This window comes from Rhea pennata, chromosome 1 (assembly GCF_028389875.1).
Source record: "Rhea pennata isolate bPtePen1 chromosome 1, bPtePen1.pri, whole genome shotgun sequence".
In the NCBI taxonomy this organism is placed as follows: domain Eukaryota; kingdom Metazoa; phylum Chordata; class Aves; order Rheiformes; family Rheidae; genus Rhea; species Rhea pennata.
The window spans coordinates 147,445,016-147,458,101 of record NC_084663.1 but is presented as its reverse complement, the minus strand read 5'-3'; the positions used below and the strand labels follow the sequence as shown (position 1 = coordinate 147,458,101).

At 40.3% G+C, this 13,086-nt stretch overlaps 1 protein-coding gene across 1 annotated transcript in view; it reads left to right on the top strand.

Annotated features, from left to right (window-relative positions):
• Nucleotides 1–2,775: 2,775 nt before the first annotated feature.
• AFF3 (ALF transcription elongation factor 3) overlaps nt 2,776–13,086 on the top strand; it is a 274,813-nt gene continuing 264,502 nt past the window's right edge. The window contains exons 1-3 of the mRNA XM_062578442.1: nt 2,776–2,828; nt 3,475–3,595; nt 9,270–10,067. Coding sequence (XP_062434426.1) covers nt 2,776–2,828; nt 3,475–3,595; nt 9,270–10,067 — 972 coding nt within the window. The remainder of the gene's footprint in view (nt 2,829–3,474; nt 3,596–9,269; nt 10,068–13,086) is intronic.

Genomic DNA, 13,086 nt, shown 5'->3' with positions numbered 1-13,086 from the left:
CTGGTGTGGCAGGAGCCTTCCCGACATGTCTGGGCTCACCTCTGGAAGTTGGTCTTTCAAGGAGCCGCGCTTACGTAGTACACAGCCAAAGAGGAGGCAGTCTTTGACGTAATCCTCGAAAGTCATAACAACAGCTTGAAACTTATTAGACATCCCTAGTCCAAGAAGTCTGGCAATCCGCTGGTATTCTCATTTGTGACATCTAGTGAAATTATTCAAAGTACCTTAGAAGAAGCCAAGAACGTAAAGCTGCTGTGACTGTATGATGATGCTGTGCTGGAAGCACTTAGAGTCTGAGGTACTGGCATTTGGACATAGTTAATGGGTAAATGTTTCCTTTGCAATTTGTCTCTTGGCAGATCTTAGGGCTGAGATAAATCAAAATGTGTCTTTAAATCAGTGGGCTAAACTTGGGATAGTATCATTTTTATACTATAATATTTATTCATACATAAGGTATTTAACTTGTTACTCATGCATCAGTTAATGTCCTTTAAGCATGAATTTGAAATGGGTGCAGCATCTTAAAAAAACAATATATTGTTTAAAAACTGTTTAAATTCATTCTTTTGGAGTTTGACCTCTACAAAATAAGCTACAAAAATTTGTTGAGAGATGAATAATTGTCTGTTCTTTAGTTGCTTATTCTTGCAAAACTGCTTCAGCATTTTGGCCCATGCTAGTGAATCCTTCATCAATAAACTAATGTGTGGGTGTGCATATAATATGTATATATACATACACCACACAAATATGCACATACGAACAGGGAAAAAATCTTGAGATTTGTGTGAACTTGTTCTCATAGTTCAGCTACGGAAAAGAAGAACGCAGTGTAAATGATTAACAAGGTATATGTATGTTTGGTGCTATTTTAAATTACAAATTTAAAAGGAAAGAAGCAAGGAAACTATTAAAAGAGAATCATTTTCCATTAACTGAAGTGTTTGCAATAAAGACAATTGTAGCAGTTGGCAACATTCTCCTTGAACCAAAATAAATAAATACATTTGGTGACATACGTTCAAGGAAGTGTGATTGTTGTAATGTTCATGCAAATAAGGAGCAGTCTTGCAAATGCTAGAGATTTTGCCATCTGGTGTTACCAAAAGAATACAACTCAACTTGTAGCTCTTCCTAACTTACTGCTTATAGATGACATATTAGGCATCATCGCACTGCTTTGTCATTTGCATAATCAGCCTAAATTATTGCCCATCATGAATGCCATTGCTAACAGCCAGTGTCTAATTCAGGAAGGGCAGAAGGAGGTTCAGAGATCTAAGGACTTATGTGTCTTTATTGATTTCTCCCTCTATCAAATAAAGTAACAAATAAATCCCTCCACTTAAGGAGTATCACATTGATACATTTTTTAATTCATTTGAGGCATAGCGAAGAACGCTGCACTTGTTTACTTCCTAGAAACCGGATGGATATGAGAATTATAATTAATCTCAGAGGAGCTGCCCATCTCTATTTGACTGCAGGCTAGAGTCCAAATACAAAGTGTCTCAAAGAGGCAAGCGTGGGGAGAGGCAGCTGATTGTGATAGTAAAACCAGATCCCTGCAACTGCACATAAAACTACGGTTATTCAGGATGGCAGAAAATCTACTTTAAAGGTTGTTGCAAGAAAGTCTCATACACAGCGCACCCTATGGGGGTACACTCCATTAGTATGACATGGTGGCTGAGGACTGTGTCTCATGTAATAGTAGATGAGGATTGCTCTGCTGTGTGGCTTCTGCAGAGTGCACACTGTATGTTCACTGCTCAGAGGGACCTTGCAGCCCTCCCCCAGCATGCCTCCATCTTCATTATTCTCTTTCTCTTGGGGACACGTGGGACCTTTAGTTGCCCCAAACTCCACTCTGAGACTGTCTAGTCATTACACAACTTTTTTAAGGGAGAGCGTTGATTTGAAATATATACATTGCTCATAAAAACCACAAGACAAAAAATAATCTTGTAAGCAGAAGAAAAGAAATCGGTGGTTGGAAGCTTTCCCCAAGCTGCTGTACTGAAAAAATTCTGGGTTAAAATAAGCATCTGTACTTCAGAGCCCTGCTCCATGTTCAGCACCTGCAATCGGGGGGGCGGGGGGGGCAGGTAAAAGGGTCAGCTCAGGGTCCACTAGGGATTAGTCTGTTCCTGACTCTTAGTTCCTCATACAGACGCTAGTAGTTAGTGTAGACCTGTGCAGGAGAAATTAGCAGCATTAAGAGGTAAACACAGGATTTCAATGTCCTTTGGTAACTACTAAGACACTGTTTTAAAATACTAGAAGTCTCTACATATCCTGTGTATTTTCAGCTCTCTTAAATGATGAATTAAAATCAGTTCGCTGTTGGCTTTTTTACAGCCTTGCCTGAGGCATACTAGGTAATGTCACATGGGTAGCCTTTTTTAAAAATTTTTTTTTATTAATGCCTGGTGTATTTACATGACAATAATACGTGTTTCTGCTTTACAGACTTAGAGCGCCAAAACACAGGCATGAGCTGAGCTAAGCAAAACAGGCAATCACCACACTTGTCCCATTATCCTGAAATAGCACGTAAACCTTATTAGACGCATTGGTTTCCTTTGTGATGAGCACAATATATAATATACTGAAATCTGCAAACCTGTGCTGAGCTGGAGAAAGAACTCTGCATCTTTTGGTGTCACGCATTAAACTAGCATTCTGGAAAAAAGGTTGATTTTTGTTTTGTGTGCCTATATCGGTACCAGATTAATTCATTTCTAAAAATTAATGCTATTGTGTAGCGCAATGATTTTATTCTCTTCCCAGCCACACTCCACCATCCGTACATACACTATCACGCTAGTATTTATTTATTCATGCTCTGAAGTTGTGATGGTGTCAAATCCATCAGAAAGAGGAATTGTTTCAGTAGTAGTTTCACGACTTGGCTGATTAACAGAGATCAGAAGAAACAGCCTAACTGTGGAAACCACTACAGCATGTAGTTTTAACAGCTCTTTAGGGAGCTAGTTAATGAAAGAATCACTACAGAAACACATCCATGAAAAAAAAAAAGGAGCATTCTCATACAACACTCAGAGGATATGGCATAAGTGGAAATATGTTCATAATTTCTATTTACTCATAGCTGTAATTACCATCTGCCTTAAGAGTACTTTCAGTCTTTGTCAAAGTTGCTTAGATATTTCCTTTGTCACATTTCAAGCAGAGAAGTTCTGCACAGACTAGATCCTGCCCTGTGATTTCTTTTTTATTCTTCTGTAAGAATTTAATTATCTATTCTCTGTGTGAAGAAAGCATCCGCATTCCCAGAGACCTGAGCCTCCCCAGCCTGCTTGGACTGGCATGCATCTGATTCATGTTCTTGCTTATTTTTGCCATCTGTCTGCAAACCAGAGTTCTTCAGCTTTCAGATTCACACTGGCTTATATGTTGCCCTCTAATTATTAACTCTTAAAAAAGATGTTCCTCTTTTTGCTACAGCGTCTATGAGCCGGATAGAAATGTGCTGCGAAGGAAAGAATGGGAAAGGAGAAATCAGGAGGCCCAGCAGGAAGATGGCACGTTTAACACGAGTTACTCCCTCTTCAGTGAACCGTACAAGGTAGATACTTCTCAGATGGGTGGCTCTTTATTTATTTATTTATTTTGCAGTATAAAAATGCAGCCTTTCAGCCTGCATTGTCCAGGTTTCAGTAACCTTGCACAAGTGCTAGCCTCACAAAATTCACACAGAAAATTTATCATTCATTGAGAACTGGATATTTCTTTTTTACATTAGCTTCTTATAATGTTCAGTTGCACATGAGAATGAAATAAACCAGCAACATCCTAACAATATTTGAGATGGCATTAAAACGCGGAGGTGAAGGTGATGGTACCCTTTTTTGCAACACTTAGAAGAAAATAATTGCGTTAGAATTGTGTGCGAAGGTCAAGCTGTATAGTAAATATTATGCTCTGAGCAAGGTTAATGCAATGAAATACCCTGATTGTTTTTTTCCTATCAGGATTGCCAACAAAATTTGTCTGCTAACCATGTTCTGCCTTCAGCAACGGCAGAAGTAACTTACGAGTCTCAAGTCCTTGTTCTGTCCCTCTTGGGAACAGTCGTGTGATGAGGCACAATCATCTCCCATTAGGAGGATCAAGGAGGATGCTCTGCTTTTAACTGCTGCTGACTGAAGCCTGCAAACATAGCCTTTGTGAACAAGACCCATGAGAGGTATCCCATAGGGGCTGCTTCTCTCCAGGTGCTAGTCCAGGGACAGTCTGCATGCATCAAAGCATCAGAGTGTATCTTTTACCATGCCCTTCCAGTAATGCAATGCAGGTTAGTGTGGCAATTCACCAAGCTGTGAAGCATTTCCTCTCCATGTAGCTCCACTCATCCTTGATGCTTTGGGTGCTTTAGTGCCTCTTCCCAGCAGTCCTATTTGGGACCTGGCACTTTGCTCCTGCACCTGTTTACAGTCTTTTGGCATATCTGCACATGGCCCAGGGTCAGCTTTCAACCTGTTAAGGCTTGTATTCCCTCCAGATTTTTGTGTGTTTCTAGACCCTAATAAAGAAGAGCTACCAGTTTCAAAAAATGTTGCTTGATAGAAGACAGCTCTGTCTGCCTTGAAGCTGATCTACAGCTGCCCAAATTTCAGATTCATTACAAGGCATTTAGAAACCACGAGAAACATCTTGAACTCCTCCTCAGGGCTCTACTTGAGAAAGTCTACTGTGAGACCAGTCAAGGGCTAATCCATGGGGAAAAAAAAGGAATTATTTAATGCAGCTGTGTCTTGGCATTTAGTGAGGGCTCTGCTGCAACTGGGACAAATCATCTTCCATTTGATAGGCCCAGTCAAACAGACCCTTCATAAAAAGGGCCTATGCTTTTGCTGGGTCCTTGATACCTTTTGTCTCTCATGCCTTAAGTGGGTAACACTGATATTCACATCACTTACAAAAGAGGTATAGTTGGAATATTTTGCACACCACAATTGCTACCTGGGTCCCAGTGTTTTGACCTCTGTACTAACTGCTATGACACAGACTTCATGTATTATGGACACATCAGTAGTTTCTGAGTTTTTTATGACTTTTGAAGGCACCTCTACTCAATCATAGTATAATTCCACCCACTTAAATAAGAGTGGATAAAAACTCATTGCACTTTCCAGAAGTAGAGAGGATACCAGGTAGGTATCCTATGTGGAGATAAGAATAATGGTGTCATCCATTGGCAGATGCTTCTCTTCTTTAATCACTGTGTCCCTATTTTGGACTAGTCAGTTTAAAAAGATGCTGCAGAGATGCATCCTACAGCTGGCTTTGCCAGGGAAGCACTGAGAAAGGCAAAGCCCAGTCAAGCTACATCACTCACTTGCAGCTTTATGGGCATGACAGTCACACCAACTGGGAAGACCAGTCAGTCTGACACTATTGGATGCTAACATTTAGACAGGGGATACTCTGAATGTCAGGTCTGCATTGGCAGTGGACTGTTGCGCTCTCTGAACTCTTCTAAGCATTTGTGAAGGATCAGTATGGGGGTGCAGCACTGTAGCTCTTAGCTGTGAGCATTTTGATCTTATTGAGAAGAGAGACTGACTGCAAAAGAGGAAACCTTACTGTGAAAGCAAAAGTGAAACCTACTCTTACCACCTTTAAAAACTATGTTCAAGTCCTCAGTGTTTCCACAGGGGAATGAAGTTACTGTGACATTCACTGCAAGCTCTGATTGAATTCAGTGTTCCTCTGTGCAGCTTGAGAAACATGAGCTTAAAACTAAAGGATTTGCCATTCGGAAGGCCATATCTGGAAATCAAAGGCAGACTGAAAATCTCTTAAATCTTATGTCCTCTCTCACCTTGGCACATATCCCTACTCCTGTAACATCAGATTTTCTGAAAAATCCTGGTTGTTTGGGTTGCCCCTTATCCTGTGCCTTTCAAAGTATCCATAGCAACCTTTTATGAAAGAAATCCAGTGTCTTCTACAAAAAATGTCTCTCACAGGAATTAAAAAAGTAGGAATTTCATTCTGGATACTTCATTGACAGAATGCCCTCCCTCATTAACCGTAGCACTATTTTTAATGAAGGAAAAAATTCTGATGGCCTTCCTTGCAACCATCAGGCTTATTTTTAGAAGTATTGGATTCCACAGCTGTTTGAGCATACAGATACTTACCACTTCGCAGAAGAATATCAGAGCACTGTAAGTTAGATGTGTTTGCACTGAATGCTTTTCCTACTTACTCATTTTGTGATCATGTATTCCAAATGTGAATGATTAACTAAATAAGGCCAGTAACATTTCAGAGCAAATGATGGAGTGAGTTTTTACATTTAAAGCTCATAATAAGCTACTCCAAATTCCATCTTGTTCCCGAGAGAGTGTAAGTGAGCTATTCTAGATGAGCTCGGCTCTACTCAAAATCTTCTCACCTCAAGATGTCCTCAGTCTGGCAAAAGGCATATACAATGCTAACATACTGGGCATATGCCACTAGATAGATAGATAGATCTGTTTGCTGTAATTATTCTTGGGATTATCTGCCATCTCTTAAAGAGAGAGATCTTCTTCACATCTCATCCACATTGAAGAAAATCTCCTGACTTCTCTAGCCTATTTATATCCCACAGACAATCTGAAATGAAACTAGTGGCTGCTTCTTACCCAAATAGCAGCCGTCAGGAAGTGTCCCCCTTGTATTGGGGAAGCTGGACTTTCTAGGGGCAAAACTGAACACATGAATGTACAGACCCTGTGATGAACAATCAAAGGATTGAAATGTCAAAGAATGGCCTGAATTAAAGAAAACTTTCAGGCCACCTTTTGCCTTCACAAACCTAGAGGCACCTGGGTAGAGAGCTGCCCCACAAACTGCCTATGCTGGAAGAGACCTATGAGCATTAGGGTGGCCCTGCTCATTTGGTGGTCCTTGCTCCTAGAAGGAAAGGAAACCTCACACTCAGACTGGCTGAGCCAGAGTCAGACTTAATGCAGTACCGGGGTGAGATCTTCTTTCTCAGAGGGGTATAGAAATGCATCTTTCTACACTAGTGGGAGAATCCACCAGAAATGCGGAAGAGGTCCACAAGATAAAGGGAAACTTTTCTGTGCCTTACAGAAAGGCTGCTGGTCAAGGAGATGCCCAAGCTTAGAAGCCATTTCATTGACCCTAGTAGATGCATATTTCCAACATATCACATGTCCCCAAGCCCCTTGAAGATAATAAGCCTAACTACAGGTGGCCTAGAGCCTGCCCTACAGGCAGCCCAGGATTTCCCATGTCAACTCCTCAGTTTTTGCCATAGGTCCAACCAAACTAGCCAATATGGAGGACTCCCATACAGGTGCCTTCCACACCTCTTAATCTGCCAGAGTCAAACATACCTCCTGCCCAATTAAAGCAGTGAACTAGAGAATTCATTGCATTTGCAATGCCTTGCTTTTAGGTGTATGTGATACTTTCCACTTTTGAAGCCTTGTTAAGAGTTTCCTCTTCTATAGGACATCAATGTGATTCTTGAAAAGTGAAGAAACATCTTCTTTCAAGCTAGTCTGTAGCTGTGAATAACTGCTTCGCATTTCTTTTCATGGCAGATCATTGTCTTTGGGACAATAACAGCTACATGTGTAGGGAGAATATCAGGCTATAGTGGCTGATCCATCTTATTCCAAGTTTTCAAGGCAATGTTTCAGACTCTACTCTTCCAACCTTTTCCCTTTCCCCAATAGTATTATTAATATATAATCAACTTTGTTAGACAATGTTGTAACAAATACGTACCATAATGCTTGCCTGGTTGCATTTTACAAAGTTATGAGCCAGTGTCCCCAAAACCTGAGGGGACAAGTTTCAAGTAAAACAAGACTGCTTACACTTCCTGACTTGAGTGACTTGGGAATGCTATGGCTGTGGTCTAAGAAAGGGTAACAGGTGGATACCACGCTACTCATTTATAAGGCATTTTTGCTTGGCATCAGTTTCTTTTTCAAGAATCAGATTATTTTTCAAATCCTAAAAAAATTCTGAACTAAAGGGAATTTCCTTCCCTTACATTTTTGCTTGGGTGAGCCAATTTTATTGGAAGTCTTAAAAAACAAAAAATCAGCACTTTTCCTGAATGACTGGTATTGATGCTACATCTTTTATGTTTTCAAATAACTTTAAGGGAGTCTTCTCCACTTCCTTTACTCTCTCCTTTCTCCAAGCTACTGTTTTCCTCTGAAATAGAAGTCTTGAGATGAAATCTTGGCTTTCTGAAGCCAATGGAAGTTTTCCTGCCTAGGCTCCATGATTGGAAAAAAGAAAGGAGAACAGTATTGGCTTATTACTCTTTCTCTTAAAATGTAAGCCAGATAGGAACATCACCTGCCTGATTATTGGCATGGTTCAGAAAAATTTCTGCTGTAGTAATGCTAATGATATACCTTTTTGCTTACAGTAGCCTTTTAAAGCAATAATTTTCAATTCATTTCAGTATTATTTGTTTACTTTTTCTTTGTGGAACTTCTTTCCTCTTCAATCAGGAAGTAAATGGATGATTTTAAAAAACAGTGATTAATCTCAAAGGAAAGAAAGGGTGGCTGTCTTGAGCTGTGTCCCATTGCTGTGCCCAACAAGCACTAACCATTATCCCCTTGGGGGATCTAGTCACTTTTTTTCAAAGGGGAGACTGGCCCAGAGTGAGCATCCTGTTAGAGTATTTCCAAAGACAGTGCATCATGGTCTGTAGTCATCCCGTTATCCCATAAGGTCTCTTCAAGTAACCTCAAGAGTAGTGAGTTGGCTCAAATTAGTGAATTCATTCAGTGCTTGCACTATTTTTTGTGCGGTTTCCCAACACTGCAATGTGAAAACATAAGCAGGCAGAGGAGGAAATTGGGAATGTGGTGTTTTCATTCATGGCTGAAAGAAAGCTTGCCCTGGGCTACAGGAAAAGTTTTATCATGGTCAGATTTAATCCAAACCATTTGGTGTAGTTGCAATAATAAATTTTCTAGTTTCCAGGTAATATATTTTAACTACAGCATGATACCAGTGATAGATTTCTTTTTTTATATACTCTAAGGCCCTTTATAGCTTTTCCAGTTCAGGCTAGATTTAAGATGTTGACAAGTGTCTTCAGAGACGATAAGGATTTTCGATTTCATCCCTCAACGATGCTGCTGAATAAGGCAGTGAGACTTCAGTAAGGATTCCAGCAGAAGCATGCAGGGAATTTTGTTTTCTTTACATTGACCATTACAGAACATTCATTTTTTGTTTTGCAGACTAACAAGGGGGATGAGCTCTCAAATCGCATCCAGAACACACTGGGCAACTATGATGAAATGAAAGACTTGTTAACTGACCGATCAAACCAGAGCCACCTTGTTGGAGTTCCAAAACCTGGCATTCCCCAGGCTTCTCTTCCTAAGCCTGATGAGCCTCTTGTGGCAGACTCGAGACCTCCCCCACCTCCATCTGTTTGCAGTGCTTCTTCTTCCACACCAGCATCTCTACCTGCGCAGCAGAGCAAAAGTGCCACAATGGGCTGGCAGAAGGCCGGGCACAATGCTGCATCAGACGGCCAGCAGAGAGCAAGCAAGCATGGGCACAGGTCACTGGAGTCGCACAAGAGCGACTTCAAACTGGCTAACCAGAAATCCAATCTGGAAAAACTAAAACGCTATGCATCCAGTCCCACCTCCTCCTCCTCTAGCACTGCCCAGCAAAGCTCACTGAGGTCCACACTAGGAGAGAACGTCACCAGAGTGCAGCAGCAGTCGAAACTAAGCTGTGGTTCGGAAGGAGGAGCTCAAGTGCAAGACAGGCCTGCAAAACACAGTGGCAGGCACTGTGTCCAAAATTTCCCACCTTCGCTTGCTTCAAAGCCCAGTCTGGTTCAGCAGAAACCAACAGCTTATGTGAGACCAATGGATGGTCAAGACCAGGCCCCTGATGAGTCTCCAAAGCTGAAGTTATCAGCAGAGACAACCAAGTCATACAGGGGAGTGCCTTCTAGCAAGCCTGATTCAACCAGGACCAAGTCAAAGACAGCAAAGTTTAGCATGCCTAAACAAGATGAGGTAAGTGTCTTTAAACATTTTATGATGTGCGCCACCTTAGATGTATAGATGGTAGCTTATCATAGCAAACTGCGTATATCTCTTTTTACAGATTTTTTAATGCATCTCTTTGCAGGTTGAGGTTTTTTTCACTTCTTTGACATTGACATTTTATATTGCAAATAGCAGTCTTACAGTTATAATGAAAATACGTGAATAGCAAAATGCTCACTGTCTTCAAGACTGTAACATTTCCTACAGTGGCACATTTTCTGATACCATATATGATGTCACTGACTTTTTTTCCTGAGTGTTGACACATAAATCCTGTATAATTTTAATTCATCTTGTCGCTAGCCTTGTGTATTACTACTAAATTTTCATATTTTGATGACTTTTTCTCTTTGGCAATAATTAAGTGAAGTTCTTGTGATCAGAAATAGTTCTGCCATTCTCAATGTTGTCAAAGTAGTTTCACAATCTAAATAAATTACTTAAACAATAGAAGATCTGTGGAATAGATGAGAATGAGGTAATTAGAGTCTCCTTTTAATTTGTTAGCTTTCATAACATCTGTTTCTATTTCAAACCAGTTCTAAAAAGATGGAGGTTTTCCTCCTCAAGAATCACCATCTTGTAGAAAACCAACGATGCTACAAACATGAGAAGATATCTGAACATGTCTGAAAGCTTCTAGGCAATATTTCTGTTACCAGTAGTAGATGTGAAAGGCACCTTGCTTCATCACTGATAGAGTCTGCAATTTTCTATTTGATTTTGAGATTTCTAGAGGGGGAAGAATTGGCTGGTTTTGGCAAGATGAGGGGCATTATTTTTTTTGGGGTGTATCAGAGGCCTGTAGGCCAATAAAAGATGATCACATCCTCTTCTTGTGCAAATTGATAGAGCTCCCACGACTTAAACAATTTATGCTGTTTATAGGACTAAACAACTCTGTTTAGCTGAATCATTGAGACTGTCTCAGAGCAGAGATATTGATTGTTTACTCTTATTTGACAGCTGTGGTGTGTCTTGAGATGTTTTTAGACTTAACATTTTCGTTTCTGGCATTGTTAAAGGAGAGGAGAACTCTCATTTTTGGTAGAGTTCTCTGGCCTCTTAATGTCTGTTTTTCAGAAATAGAGTTCATTGTTGTATTTCCCCTCAGTTTGGTCTGGAAAAGAAATCTCTCTGGAAGCAATTACTTTTCTCGGTTCCTTTAGGCATTATACCCATGTGACTTCTCTCTGAGTTAGAGTTCCATCAGTTCCAAACAACACTGAAGTAATATGTTGTTCCTGAAAAGTGGTTGTTTTAGGCTCTTAGGCAAGATTTGATAAGCAAATCTAGCATTCACAGATTGCTGTAATTGTGCAGATAGATCGGGTAATGGCATATACTAATACCCATTTAGCTATTATTACCTCCTTCAGACTTGTGCTTCTATCTGTGAGTGAAGACTATTGTTAGAATTAAAGACGCCTGTAGCAGTTGTCTGAATCTTTCCAATTTTCCCCCTTAGCCTATGTAATACCCTACGAACAAGTTTGGAAAGGGGTTTTGATAGGAAATAATTTGTTTCAGAAATTCAGAATTTACTGTTTGCATTCCAGATTGCCTACTTCAGTAGCAAAGAAAGCTTTCACTACTTGTATGTAATCCATAAGATGCATAAGGGTAAATTTATACTGCAGCTTCTAGACCTATAGACATAGCTGAGATGGCTTTAAACTAACTTGTTTAGATACTGATGGCAATGTAAGCTATGGTAGGAGAGACAGAAGCACAAGTTAGCTACCAAGTGTTCACTAACTTCTTGCAGATTTTGTGGCATGCGATCTATTTGAAACAGTATTTGATAACATGAGATATAAACATTTAGCTGAAGCTGAAAGAGGTGGACAAAAACATTGGTGGCTAAACAATTATAAAAAATGACAGCCATATTACTTAGAAGAAGACAACAAGTGCTAAAGATATTTGTGGCACTTGAAACTGAAACTGATGAGAAAACAATGTTTAGATATGTTTAAGGGCTGAGAGTCCTGGAGATAAAAGTATCCTGCTTTTCCCCTCCCCTCTCCTTCCCCTTTATCCTGTCTGACATTTCCTTTGTTCTAGGATTTTCCATCTTAAATGGCACAAGATGAAATTGGTGGCCCACTAGTATTTGTGCAGGGAGAAATATTGACCAACACTGAAAGTTACTTCAACTTTTGTCAGTGTTGCCAAAGCCACTCTCTCTTCAATTTTCAGTCACACTTCTGCCTGTTTCAAAATATTTTTCACTTGTTATTTGTATTGCAGGTCTCCTACTACAGTGTTGTAAAAATTCAGCCTGAAAGCTTACCTGGTCCCCTGAACCTCTGCAGGAAAAATGAGGCTTCCTGCATTTGGGATGCGACTAAAAATTTCAGGAAAGGCAGTATACCCCTAGTGACCCTGGGATGGCTGGAAGGGTGGAAACGGGGTGACCATGAAGGAAAGACAAACGCGCTAGAAAAGCGTGTGGGAAGCTTCAGAAGCAGAAATGAGAGGGGCAGGAAGCTCTCTGCCTACAGGCATAATTTTATCGCTACACTTTTTTTCTACATTCAGCTCTTAAAACATGTTCATAGTAATACTATGATCCAAAACCTGTACTTTTTAACTCGGCCTAGGCAAGGTCTACAGCTGTGTAAGGGTAAGGTGTGAGATGAAAGATGAGACTCAACACAGGGAAGATTGATGGGGGGAGACGCTGCAAGAGAGGCAGAGAGGCGAATGGTAAGAAATTACTGTTTCCTCATCTCCTGCAGAATCGATTTTCTTTTCAGAGGAACAAGGGGTGATCAGCACTTGTGTGTGTCATCGCAGCTTTATTTTGAACATCATGTGGCTTAGGCAACTTCAAGTTCCACAGATAAAGAAAACCAGGAAATAATAACAGATTGTTAGAAATCTTCTGATTTATAAGACTGTTTCCTAAGGCATTCAGTTTGAGTTCTCTGTTCCCATGTGCTTTCATTTAGCATGAAGTTTTTTCCAGAGTCTCTTAGTA